We start from the raw sequence: 12189 nt of genomic DNA on the forward strand, positions 1-12189 counted from the left end.
GAGCTGAGATGGTACAAAGGGACTAATCCCGGTCACCTTCCTTTACCAAGAGGCTCAGAGTGATTTGAATTGGCTAGCTTCTGTTGCGAATTAAGCTCAAAGCCCCAAAGGCAACTCGATTCTAGTCATCTAGCTTTGCAGCCTCCTCCAAACTTGATCCAGAGGGAAAAGTTACTAATCCTATTCAGTTGCTACACTGAGCTAGTGCCATTGATTAAAAAAGCTTGGGGCACAGGGAAAATGAATAATCTGGGTCAGCTTTCCTCTGCAAGCCCTTTGCACAACTTCACCAAAAAAAAAAAAAAAAAAAAAGGTAAGGAGACAGTGACAGGAAGTGCTGATACGAAGGAAAGTTTCACCCGATGCACGTGCTTTACAGAAAAGAAATTGAAGCAGATCGGTGAACTTTTGTCAAATTTCCCAAGGTAGAAAGAGATTGGATTAGAGGAGGTAGCTCTCCTATTTGCTGGAAAAAGGATCATGTTCTACACTCTTTTCCAGTTCTTCACTGTCCATGCAGGGCTGAGAGGACAACCATGGGTGGGAGCAAGGCAAGTTGCAAAATCACTTCTGGGCATAGAAATTAGCTTCTTGGCTCTGTCTGTCTCCAGGTCTATGGGTATGGCATGGCTAGCACAGGAGATCAGCCCATTGCCTGGTCCTAGCCATGACCTAGGAGGTGAGTCATAAAATGGGAGTTGCCACTGTAACAGCTGCTGAAATGATGACATTTAGTAGATGCTTTCAGCAAACGCACTTTTGGGTAGGCTTCAAAGTAAGTAACTGTGGCTCGGCAGGGCTACCAAGGATTGTGTGCTGCAGAAAAAGTTAAGTCTACAGACAACCCCCTACCAAGGTTGTTAATTTAACAAAGGGAAGATGCATGTGTGATTTTGTAACAATCTTTACGTTTTCCCTGCTCCTTATTGCAGTTAAGTGGACGGCTTTCATTATTAATATCAGTTCTCTCATTTGACCTTGGTGCAGGTTTCCTGTGATGACAGGAAAGGGCCGGAGGTTTGTTTGTGGTGAAAGTGAAGATTTTCTGTTTTAAAAAAGTTGTTTCATAAGCAGTGAAATGTGTGAAGCCTGGTCACCTTGCTTTGTGTCCTCTCATGTCCTGCATTTGTCGCCTGGCACGCACCATTGTGCTGCCAGCCCCATCCTCCACAGCCCCCCAGGTTAGTTAGGAGAATGCTGACAGTTGCTGTTAAATATATAGGAGCTGAATTCTGTCCCCCTTTTGTCAATGAGGTTCATGAAGTGACCAGATCACCCGCCTTTATCTAAATGCCAGTTTTCATGAAATTTATTATATGTCTTCGAGGTCTTTGTCAATGGTAGAGACGCCAAAGCTCCACAGTTACTGGAGGGAAGGATGACCATGGCTTCCCAAGTGTCATTCCCATGGGTCAAACTAGACAGGTTGGCTCTGCTAGCAAGCTGCTTGTGGAGGACAATTCACCAAGGCCTAATACATGGTATCACAGGTAGTAAAGACGGAAGAGGAGGGTTAGCAAAAAAAAAAAAAAAAAAAGGCAACAAACTTCAAAACCAAAAAGCACACCCAAAGGCCAGGAAGTGTAATGCTGCAGTGGAATTCCATGCTTCTGCAGAATTTCTTCTTCTGCCAGGGTGACTCTCACAGCGTCACTGGTGCACCAGGCTAGCACACTGCATGGCTCACCCACACGGGAGACTGGGCAGCAAGTCTGGGGTGGGTGTAGGTAGTTTGGGGGCTGAGCCAGGTGAAATGAGGTGCTGCTGAGATGTGTGCAGAAAAGGGGGGAGGATAGAGAAAGAGAGAGGATGAGGAGAGAGAAGCAGCAGACGCAGAGGTCCAAGGAAACAGAAAAGAGAGTGACCAAGGGAAAGACTGCCCCTGCACAAGCACCCCCTTCAGGGTACCTCTGGCCCAAGGGTTACTGGATATAAATGGCAAAAGATCAGCGCCACGACCAGATCCATGTGGTGAGTCACTCAAGTGTGAAGCTGCTGACCCACAGACGGGAGGCTCAGCATCCCCAGGCAGTCCTGCCTACAGCTGGCCCAAACACCCCTTTTCTTCAGGACCCAAGCGTCCCCAGGAGAAGCTACAGGCATGCATCTCCCCACCCCGACCCTTAGTTTTTTTTTGTTCCCGCTCAAGTCTGCGCCCTTGATAAGGGACAGGGGCACCCCCGCAGAGGATCGCCCGCTTCACCCCGCCGGTCCCACGGGAAGCCACCCCGCCGGTACCCTTCCCAGTCGCTGCGAAGCGGACATGTCCAGCCCCGGGATGTCCCCCCCCGGCGCGGAGCCGTGTCGCCCCTCCGTGTCCGTGTTACCGTCCCCGTTCCCCCCCCCCCCCCCCCGCCGCTCCGGCGGGCTCGGTTTTGTCATTGAACGCCCGGGAGTCCCAAGGCGTCACGCCGTAACCGCAGCGTGTGTGCCCGCGGGTCACCTCGGGGTGGAAGGATGAAAATACAAACTCCTGCAAACTCCTGTTCGTTATCGTGATGCGCGGCAGTGACAGTCATTGTATTTTCGGCCATTGAAGATGCCAAGTAATTCGATAGGCGGTCCCTCCGCAGGCTGTGGAAACTGGCGGCACCGAGCCAAATTTGCCGCGGGTGAGGTCGGTGGGAATGCTGGTCCCTGGTGTCCCTTCACGAGTGGGTCTGGCACCTCCAGGAAGAGCCGCGGCAGCGCAGCGGAGCGGTGGGCTGCTCCCTGTGCCCACGCGTGGGCCGGGGGTGGCGGGTCGCTACAGCCAAGTCACTTTTCTCCGTCGGGTGGACAGGGAGAGCGAGAGATCAGCAGCAAAGGTTTCGGGGAGGCGAGTAAAACGCCTCGCAAATGCGATACGCTAGCAGCCCAGGCGGCTAAACGCCGCTGCGCCGTTCCCGCAGATGGGCTCCACATCAGGAGACTCGGGGGAAAAAAAAAAAAAAAAAAAAAAAAGCGGAAGAAAGAAAAAAAAAATCCCTAATACTTTTACCTTTGGAAAATCGAAGGGGGGGTTTTCGTGCTGTCGCTGCCAAGCCCAGGATTTTGTTTTCTCTCCCAGCATGCGTTGATGACATCACGAAGTACCCCTTCTTTGTGTGTCAGTGATGTCACCAAGTGCAGTGTGGGGGACAATGGAATCCTGAACTCCGGGCGAGGGCGAGTGGGAAGCGACTGCTCCTGCTGCTGGTGCAGGGCTGAGCCGGGGGAGGGAAGGGAAGACACATCTGCTGCTTTAGGGCTGAAACAGGTGAGAGACGGGAAAGCTGCCGGGGATTCCTTTTGCCTTGCTTGGGGGGGGGCGGGGGAGGGGGGAAAGCTTTGAGCTTTTTTTTTTTTTTAACCCTCCTTCCTCCTCCCCCTCCTTATTGCTTTCCAACTGAGACAGGTGAGAAGTTGCTGTGCTGCTGCCGGAGGGACAAAGCAGGTGAGGCAGGGGAGAAGCTTTGGGGTCGAAACAGTTATAAGAATAGGAGAAAAGCAAGCAGCCCCCCCGCCAAGCCTCATAACCCGCACTCAGCCTTTAAAAAAAAGCCGCCCCGGGAGCTTGCCCCCTCTCTTCCAGCCACCTGCCTCGACCGCGTCCCCGTGGGGCTCTCGCACGGAAGCAGAAGTGGAGCCGGGGAGGGCGTTTATCCCTCCCCCCTTGACACCCCTGCAGATTACTTTCCAGAGGGTCTCCATTAAAAACTCTGCGTCCCCCCTCCGAGCGCTCCTTTCTTCCTTCCCCAGCACCCTCCGGAGACGGGGGACACGGGACGGGGGGGCTGTAGCTGCCGTGATCCCCCCCCTCCGGCCCCGGAGCGGGGGGTCCGCCGCCTGCCCCCCGGGGCCCCCGCTCCACGCGAGGCGGTGGGTGGCAGCGCCCCTGCCCCGCCGCCCCCCCAGCCCCGCTCGGCGGTGGGGGAGGCAGTCAGGGAAGCCATTGCCTGTTTAATAGTTGCTGTTGCAGCACTTCCGCTTCTCTCCCAGCGAGAGAGACACGAGTGGCCAGGCCCAGCCGCACCGAGGAGGAGCAGCCAGACACAAAGGGAGAGGTACGGGGACGGGGCACCCCCCGCCGCCCTCTCTGCCGGCCCCGGGGGCAGGGGCGAGGGGCAGGGCCGGCCGCGGCCCGGCGATGGGGCGAGAGGCGGCGGAGCCGCCGGGGCAGGGGGATCGCGCCCGGGGCTGTCAGGTACCGCTGTCGTCGTCGTCGTCCTCCCCCCACCCCCCCCCCCCCCCCCCCGGGCCCTCGCCGCCCGGCCCTGCGGGCCCGCGGCCGGGGGGGGGGGGCTTGGCCGGGCCCCCCCTGCCCCCGGCTCTCTCCTGGCGGTGGGGCGGCCCGGCGGGGGACGGGGAGCTCCCTGGGGGCCTTTGAGGGGGGTGGCGTGGCGGCCGTGTGCCGGCCCCCCGGCCCGCTGCTGCCCTCCGCGCCGCTCGCCCATGACCCCCCTCACTCCCACCCTAACTCTCCTGGGGTGCCCCTGCCTGCCCCCCCCCTTCCCCCCCCCCCCCCCCCCCCCCCCCCGCATCCCTCTCAACGGCTTCTCGCCCCTCCCGGGTGCGGACCTGCCCTCCGTAGCCCACTGTGCTCGCTTTCCTCCCCTCTTACCCCAGCGGTACCCGCATGAAGGCGGGCTGCCTTCCCCCGGCACCCCACTGCCCCCCGCCCTGCCACCAGCCTCCCCAGGCCCTCCGCTCTCACCCCTTGTAGGCCCTGGCCTTGCTTTTCCTTTCCCCTCCTGCCCCAGCACAGACCCTCGGTTCCCTTCCCCGTCTGACGACATGCCCTCGGTCGAGTGGGCCTCAGTGAGGTCCCTCTGTGCACCCCCACTCCCTGCTTAGCTGCTCCCCTTCATTCCCCCCTCCCTGCCCCCCTGCTCCCCACACCCTATCCAGCAGGTAGGGGTCAGACGGCAGGCAGGGGTTTCCCCACCACAGGTCACAGATCCTCTTTTGGGGTCTCTCCCCCCTGTTGCCAATGATGCCCCACTTCCATTTTACTGCTGGCAACTGTCACCCCCCGAGTCGCGTCCCTTCCTGCCTCCCCCCTGTGCCTCCCGGGAACCCAAGGGACCGGGGCTGTTCCATTTTTATTTCCTACACCCCTAGGCTGGATAGTGGTGGGTAGTGATGGCTCCCCTTGTGTGTGCAGTTTGGGGGGAGATTAGAAGGGATTGCTTTGAGCTTCCCTGATCCTCACAGTCGTCCTTGTTCCAGTCTCCTCTCATTTTGCACTTGCTCTCTGAGAGGAAGCTTTAAAAGTCCCTTTCCCCCTGCTCTTCCGTGTGACTAGTGCAGGGGAGGCTATTTCTCCTCCTGCTTCGGCTGTAGGGCCTGAAGAGGAGAGGGAGACACGAGGACCTTTTAAGAGGAGCATGACCCAAACACAGAGCGAGATTGTCAGCAGCCTTTCTCTGTGTGTGTTTGTGTTCACTGTGTGTTCCCCACGCCCCATGGTGTCTCCTCTCCAGGTTGGGGTGTGTGGTGGGGGGGTCGCTATGTCGGATGACGATTCGAGGGCCAGCACCAGCTCCTCCTCATCTTCATCCTCCAACCAACAGACAGAGAAAGAGACAAGCACGCCTAAGAAGAAGGAAAGCAAAGTCAGCATGAGTAAAAACTCTAAGCTGCTATCTACCAGTGCCAAGAGGTGAGGCTGCAGTCAGTTTTCTCACTGATTCGCTGCATCTTCTCTCCTTCCTCATTTTATTTTGCTCCATTCCCAAACTGCTCGTTTGCTGCTCCCATTCTTCATCCCTCGCCCTTGTGCTGAACCTTTCCGCGTGAAGCTGCCATTGTCTCACTTTTTTCAGCATCTCGGTGCAGTGAGTGTCTACCCAACTTTGCTGCTCTCTGGTCTCTTCCTGCTTCTTCCTCTGTTCCATCCCAAATATTTTCCTCTCTTTTCTTCCTCTGGGCTGTTATTCTGTCCCTCAGGTTTTTTTCCACTGTCTTTTCCTTTTTCCTTATTAGCATCAGTTATAGGAATGGTATAGGATTGGCATGTAGGACCTTAGTTCCTTCTCTGCTACTGGAAGCTATGTGCTCTTGAGTAAGGCATTGTATTTCAACATCAGTTTCCATCTCTGTAGGTTGGGATTGATCTAGAGTGGATTTTTTATTTCCAGGACTACTTTGGGGATTAATTAATGTTTGTGAAGAGTTTTGAGTTTGCTTGCACTGGGGGAGTGCACTCTAGTGCAAGTGGTGTAATATAACCCCAAATCTTTTTCACCAAATATATTACTGCTATTCTGTATGCTCATCGCTTATATTGAATTTTCTGTATATGCTTGGATATTGACTAGAATGAGTAATCCACAGCAGGTTCACTTGTCGACATTCTGCTCTACAATAGTTTTTGCTCACAGCACAAAGCAGGTTGTTTTTTTTGAGAATGAAATAAGTTTTGTTCCAGAATAAGGTCTACATGGGGGAGAGGTGCCTGCACAGAATAGTAATTCCAGAGCAGCTACGTCAGTCAGTTTTCTCCACCTGGACAGGCTCTTGTAGCCACTATTTTAAAAAAAAAAAAAAAAAAAAAATATTACCTTGTTATGTTTTTTTTTTAATTTGTTCTCTGTTTCACCTGAATTCAGCACCATCCTGCTTCAGGGAGCTAAACTCACAAATGGAAGTTTTCAGGCAAACTTGCAGTACTTCAGTAAAAATAATAAACCATCTCACTGAGCAGCTTTGTCAAGCAGCACAGAGAGGTTATATCTGTAGGTGTCAAAAGTGACTGGGGTTTTATGCAAATGCCCTGTCATCACAACTGAGTTCTCTGTGGCTTTGTAGAATTTAGGCAGTTTGGTTATTCCAGATCTTCACTTGGCAGGTTTCCATGGCAAACTGACATAGATAGTGGCAAGCGGTGTTTATGTGCCATGCCCTTAACTATTTTAAAACGAAGATGGTAAACTGCCTAATATGAAAAGGCTGTGGTTCTCATGTATGACAAGTGGAAGAGAGGCAGAAGATGCTGGCTGAGCTTCAAGGAGAAGGGAGGCAGACTGAGTGCTGGGTGGGGAAATCTGGAGGGGAAGCCTGAGTGACAGTAATGGGACTCCAGGGAAGGGGATGATGGCTGGTTGGGCATTTTGTGGCAAAAGCAGTGTGAGCCCAGAATAGTCTGGGCAGGGAGGACAGGGTGTTGTCTGAATGCAGTGAAGAGATGGAGCGTCTGGAGTCCTGAAGGAGGGGACTTGGGGATGTTGTGTGGCTCTTGAAGGTGAAGAGAGGGGAGAGTTGAAGGTGGCAGGAATGTGCAGGAGCCTCAGAAATAGATATTCACCTTCCTTTAAGTGTCCTTGGGAATGGCGCAGTAATTCACTGCCTTGGCGCTGATGTTTTTTCTCAGGATAATGATATGAAGCTGGGGGAGAGGGAGGGGGAAGGTCAATTTGGCCATGATTGTTTCTCACAATCCAGCAAGACAAAATTCCTTGTCAGACTGCAGTTTCCTCCTATCTCTTGGTGCATCACGTTTAGCAGAGGTTTTCCCTCATTTACAGGCTGATTGACAGAGTAAAGTGGACAGTCTTTGCCACGGCCCTTGCATGGGGAGCATACAACAGTGTACCTGCCTGAGTTCAGCGCACGGTGCGGGTCAGCTTTTCTGCACAACTCTTTTTAACAGCGCTCCTGTCCTGCTTAGTGTGTTTGGACTGCTGGGAGGCTGCAGTTGAGAGTGCCTCTCTCTTATGTAGTGTTGCAAACTCACGGTGACAATATGTCAGTAAGGCGTATGTGTTAACTGCTATCCCACACAGTGATTTACCTTTGTTCCTTCTCGCTTTTATTGCCACAGGATTCAGAAGGAATTGGCTGACATCACCTTAGATCCACCTCCCAACTGCAGGTTGGTGTTGATTCCTTCCCTGAGGAGGGTGGGGGAAGGTGAGGGGCTGAAGTGTGCCTGTGTGTATTCTAAGTGTCCTCAGAGGCTCTGGATAGAGCAGAGGAATGGCTGTTTAGGTGGCCAACAGTACTTTTGTGAATGTTTGGATGACGTTAGTTTCCAGGTGTGGGGGGGGGGGGGGGGGGGGGGGGGCCTCTGGAGATTATTTCTGTTTTGATACGAGTTTTCTGTTTGTGTTTGGGGTTGTTTTTGGTTTTGTTTTTGTTTTTTTTTTTTTTTAAAACAATTGTATTTCAATCTGTTATACTGCTTTGTGTGTATGTTTCTGAAACTGGCCTATAAGGAAGAGTGTGAAAACTTTCTCCTTGTTTGTTTTTTTTCTGGTTTATAAATCTAATGCCTGACTGCACTAATCTTATATAAATAAGAGTCCTGCCAAGGAATCAGAGAATAGTAAAATGCTATGAGCTTTTTAGCTTAGAGAGTTCTGTTGTGAGCAGTAACTTACAGTGGAAGAGAAGCGTGAATTCATCGCTCAGTGGGTGCCCTACAGGAGCACACGTTAGCTGATGAAATAAAAAGCAGGGATATTCTGTTGCCCTTTATAGAGCAGCTTGGTTTTAAGTATATTTTAGAAACTTGCACCGTTTGTTTAAAACATCTAGCAGGTTGATTTGGTTCATTGCATGGTGGCCCAAGCCTCTTTGCATTTAGAGACGAGACAGTAGTGGTGTAACATCTTTGGTTGAGCTTGTTCATTTGAGAGGAAAGTGATTTTTGGTCTGGTCTATGCTTGCTGTAGTTGCCAAAGCACAACTCTGTTCCTGTCTTCTTGCTGTGGCTGAGGTTTGAGGCTTTTTGATGTTGGTAATAGCAGAAATCAGAGAAAATTCTGTTTATAAATAACTATTTAAGTTGGTCTTTTTAGAATTGAATTGCCACCCACAAATGCACATGAACCTTTTTATTGAAGCTTTTTGCCACTATTAGTCTGCAGGGGGGCATTAGCACAAGAGTTAGTCTGACAGGTCCAGAGCCACTCTTTTGGTACCAGTCCCAAGGATCATAATTAGAGGGATGGGATGAAGCATGTGAGCAGAGGTCTAGGCTGATACTAAGATCTTTGTGGTGCTTGGAAGATGAGCTCTGAACTCTTTAGCTGTGACAGTAATGACTACCTGAATAGAACAAGAGCTTCCAGCTCTTGGGCTGGAGGTGTCTGTCCCATCTGTGTCCTGGCTTTGTGTCAGGATGAAGTCCACATGCTTTCCCCTCCTCCCCCCACCATAACCTGATTTTCATGAGAAAGCAAGCCAGAAACACAACCCAGAAAGACACTGTGGCTTGCTCTCTAGATATCTGAGTCTGGATGATCAAGATTCTGGGGCTGCAGTCTGAACTTCGCAAATCTATCCAAAAGTTGTGATAATATACGAGTATGTCAGATTGCAGGTTTCATCTGAAGGTTTATATAAATAATATTAGAACCCTAATTTGTCCTTATTTCAGTTGGCATCATTCACAGGTAAAGATGGGCTAGCAGACTGCCTGTCAAAATAGAATATAGTTTTGATTTTTCTTTTTTTTTAATTATATAGACCACTGAGGATTATGCACTTCAAGGTCCATATAGTAAGTTTGTGTTGTTTCAGCTTTTATAACTATTTCTAGTGGTAAAAATTAGTTCACAGTAGAAGTAGTGATGATTAATCTTCACTCATAATGCAATTACAGCTATTCTGCATTCCTTCCAACCTTCAAATGAGTGACAGTGAAGACTGGCAACTTGCAAATAATACACAAAACTGGTGTAATTGTTACTGGCTCTTAATATGTTGATAGGTAGAAAAACATGAATGGAGGGGTTTGTTTGTGTGTGTGACCAAAGGAGTTTTGGTATTGCTCATCTTGGGGTGAAGTCATCCTACTTCAGTAAAGAGAGTGCTGAGAATGAAGGAGAGCAGCCCTGCTTATGGCTGACGAGGTTCCAAGTGCACGGGCAAACACTGGGAGTTTACTTCTGTAGCAGCTGGTTTGCAAAAGGGTCGGCAGGTACCAATTACCAGAGCAGTGAGATGAGTTTCGGCTATTGCAGTTATGGGGAAAGTTCACCTCTTGTGGAAAAAGACATAGAAATAGTCAATTTGTGAGTGTGAGGAGATTAAGCAAGTGATAGACTTTGGTTGCTGCGTGATGTTTAAAGTTGCCAGAATTTGCTCTGGGGAAGCCTGCTAACAGTGTCACTGCTTTCCTTTCCTTTTTTTTTTTTTTTTTTTTTTTCCCTTCGTATGAACATTATTAGCATGCTGTGAGTGAAGTATTAAATACGTAGTTCCAGAACTTAGTTTCAATTTTCTGCTGTCATGACTTTGCTTATCCTCACCTTTCCTCTGACCTCCAGCCCCTCATCTCTCTGCTGCCTTTGTGCTTCTACAGACTTTTTTCAGGTGTCACTGGAGGGGAGGGCAGTCCTCTCCTTTTAGGCACCTCACTCTGTCCTGCAAGACTTACCTCAGAACGTACATATTCAGGGAGCTATATGATACCAGGTGCTACCTGGTATTCTGCTGTCAACTTTAGGGGTGACAAAGTCTCAGAAGTCACATTTGAAAATGTGCATCCAAAACTGTATCCTGTGTTATTCTTTTTTTTATGTTTTTTCTACTGGATGTCTGTTCTTACACCACCATCTTTGTATTTTCCCCTGTTCTGTGATGTGCCCAGTGTTTGATAGCAGCTCATCGTTGGCTGTGCTTTAATTTTTGGCCTCATTGCAAAGTCCTGTTCTTCTTACAATCTTATTGTGGTAATGGGAGTTCAAGATATCTAACACATCTCAGAGCAACTCTGCATATTGAAAGAAAAAGCTTTAGGTTGCAAATGATTTTTAGTAAGAACTGTTTTGTTTTTCTTCTTATAAAACACCACATATAAGATGCAATTACAAATAATGAAACTCATTTGATATTTCAAATAAAATAGCTTAAAAACAAATGAGTTTCATTTTTATTTTTGTACCTTGCAGTGACCACATTTTCATGTGTGTAACCCACAGATCATCTGTTTTTAAAAAAAAAAAGGGGGGGAAAAAGACATAAAGCCAAACCCCAAGCACACTCAACACCCTGTGATTGATCAGCTGTGTGGGTTTTACACATTTGTGGGTAATAGGAGGGGAAGTTTATTCCAGACCTTCCTCCTCTCAGGAGTTTCCTTGCTTCTGGTTTTCCATAGCTTGCCTGTGTCCCCCGAATGCTTACCTGTGCTTGTCTCTCATTGACTGCTTCATCATCTCCTGTGGTCCCTTTGCCCCTCATGCCGCCCTCCCTAGGCTGTGATTTTGATTTTACACAGGCTGGTACCGTTACTCATACAGGCATGCAGAATATGTGCAGGGAAACACAGTCTGTGTTTGATCTGCATTCAAAAAATACATTTTTGGACTTGAAGACATTTTCTGAAAATATATATTTAATACATATCACAAATAGTGAATTACTAGTACAATAGTGTATGTATGGCATTTGGCTACTTTTGAATTGTTCTTACTCTTCATCATTTTTGGTAGGCTAGTGCTCTAGAGATGTTTGATTTCTGTTGTCTGCAAGATTATTTGACTTCTGATATTAACACTGAGTTATGAAAGTTGAAAGTAGCTTTCAAGTTCAGAAGGTGGTTAGTGGTTAATACGAATTAAAGAATAACTGTTTAGATCAAAAGTGGTTTAAATCTTTTAAGAGAGTACCTGGTGATTTCTTCTACTTCGTACTATATTAGAAAGTTACAATTCTTGTTTTAGAACACAGAGGGTACCTAGAGAGACTTTGGACTTTTGGTCTTCTGTATATTTTGGTGACAGGGGAATATGTCATGTATGTGCTTTGGGTCGTGGAAGTCTGCATCCGCAACTGTCTGCAGATGTCAAAATATGGTTCCATCTTGCTACATAGGCAGGCTTGATCTTTGTAGTTAACACTTGTGAGCATTGTGCCAAAGCTTTCCTTCTGTCACTGTGACGAAGTTTCCAAAGCTTTAACAGAAGTTAATTAAAGCTTTAAGTACTGTTTATTCTCTTTATGTCATTTATTTGATCTCTGTATCTAAGCATCTCCTGATAGTAAATCTGCTTATTGCCGTGAGGTTATGAAATAAATGTTTTTCCCCATTTTAGGGATGGGGAGTTGCAGCACACAAAACCAGAGTGATTTGTCCACGGTCGCACAGGAAGTCTGTGGCGAAGTGGAGAAATGAATGTAAATCTCCTTTGTTTCAGACCAGCTTGCAGCTGAGCTGTTCTGCTGGAACTGTGTGTATCGGTTGCGTTATGAGCAGGGCTTTGAATTTGTGCTTTATTG

At 49.0% G+C, this 12189-nt stretch overlaps 1 protein-coding gene across 1 annotated transcript in view; it reads left to right on the forward strand.

Moving 5' to 3' along the window:
- The first annotated feature begins 3043 nt into the window (after positions 1-3043).
- The window catches only part of LOC104362770 (ubiquitin-conjugating enzyme E2 E1), a 45915-nt gene continuing 36769 nt past the window's right edge, over positions 3044-12189 (forward strand). Inside the window, 6 exon segments of the mRNA XM_042806426.1 lie at positions 3044-3238; positions 3377-3388; positions 3391-3415; positions 3961-4025; positions 5445-5623; positions 7784-7834. Coding sequence (XP_042662360.1) covers positions 3059-3238; positions 3377-3388; positions 3391-3415; positions 3961-4025; positions 5445-5623; positions 7784-7834 — 512 coding nt within the window. The 5' untranslated portion in view covers positions 3044-3058.

This window comes from Tyto alba, unplaced genomic scaffold, assembly GCF_018691265.1.
Source record: "Tyto alba isolate M040663 unplaced genomic scaffold, T.alba_DEE_v4.0 Super-Scaffold_46, whole genome shotgun sequence".
Classification (NCBI taxonomy): Eukaryota; Metazoa; Chordata; class Aves; order Strigiformes; family Tytonidae; genus Tyto; species Tyto alba.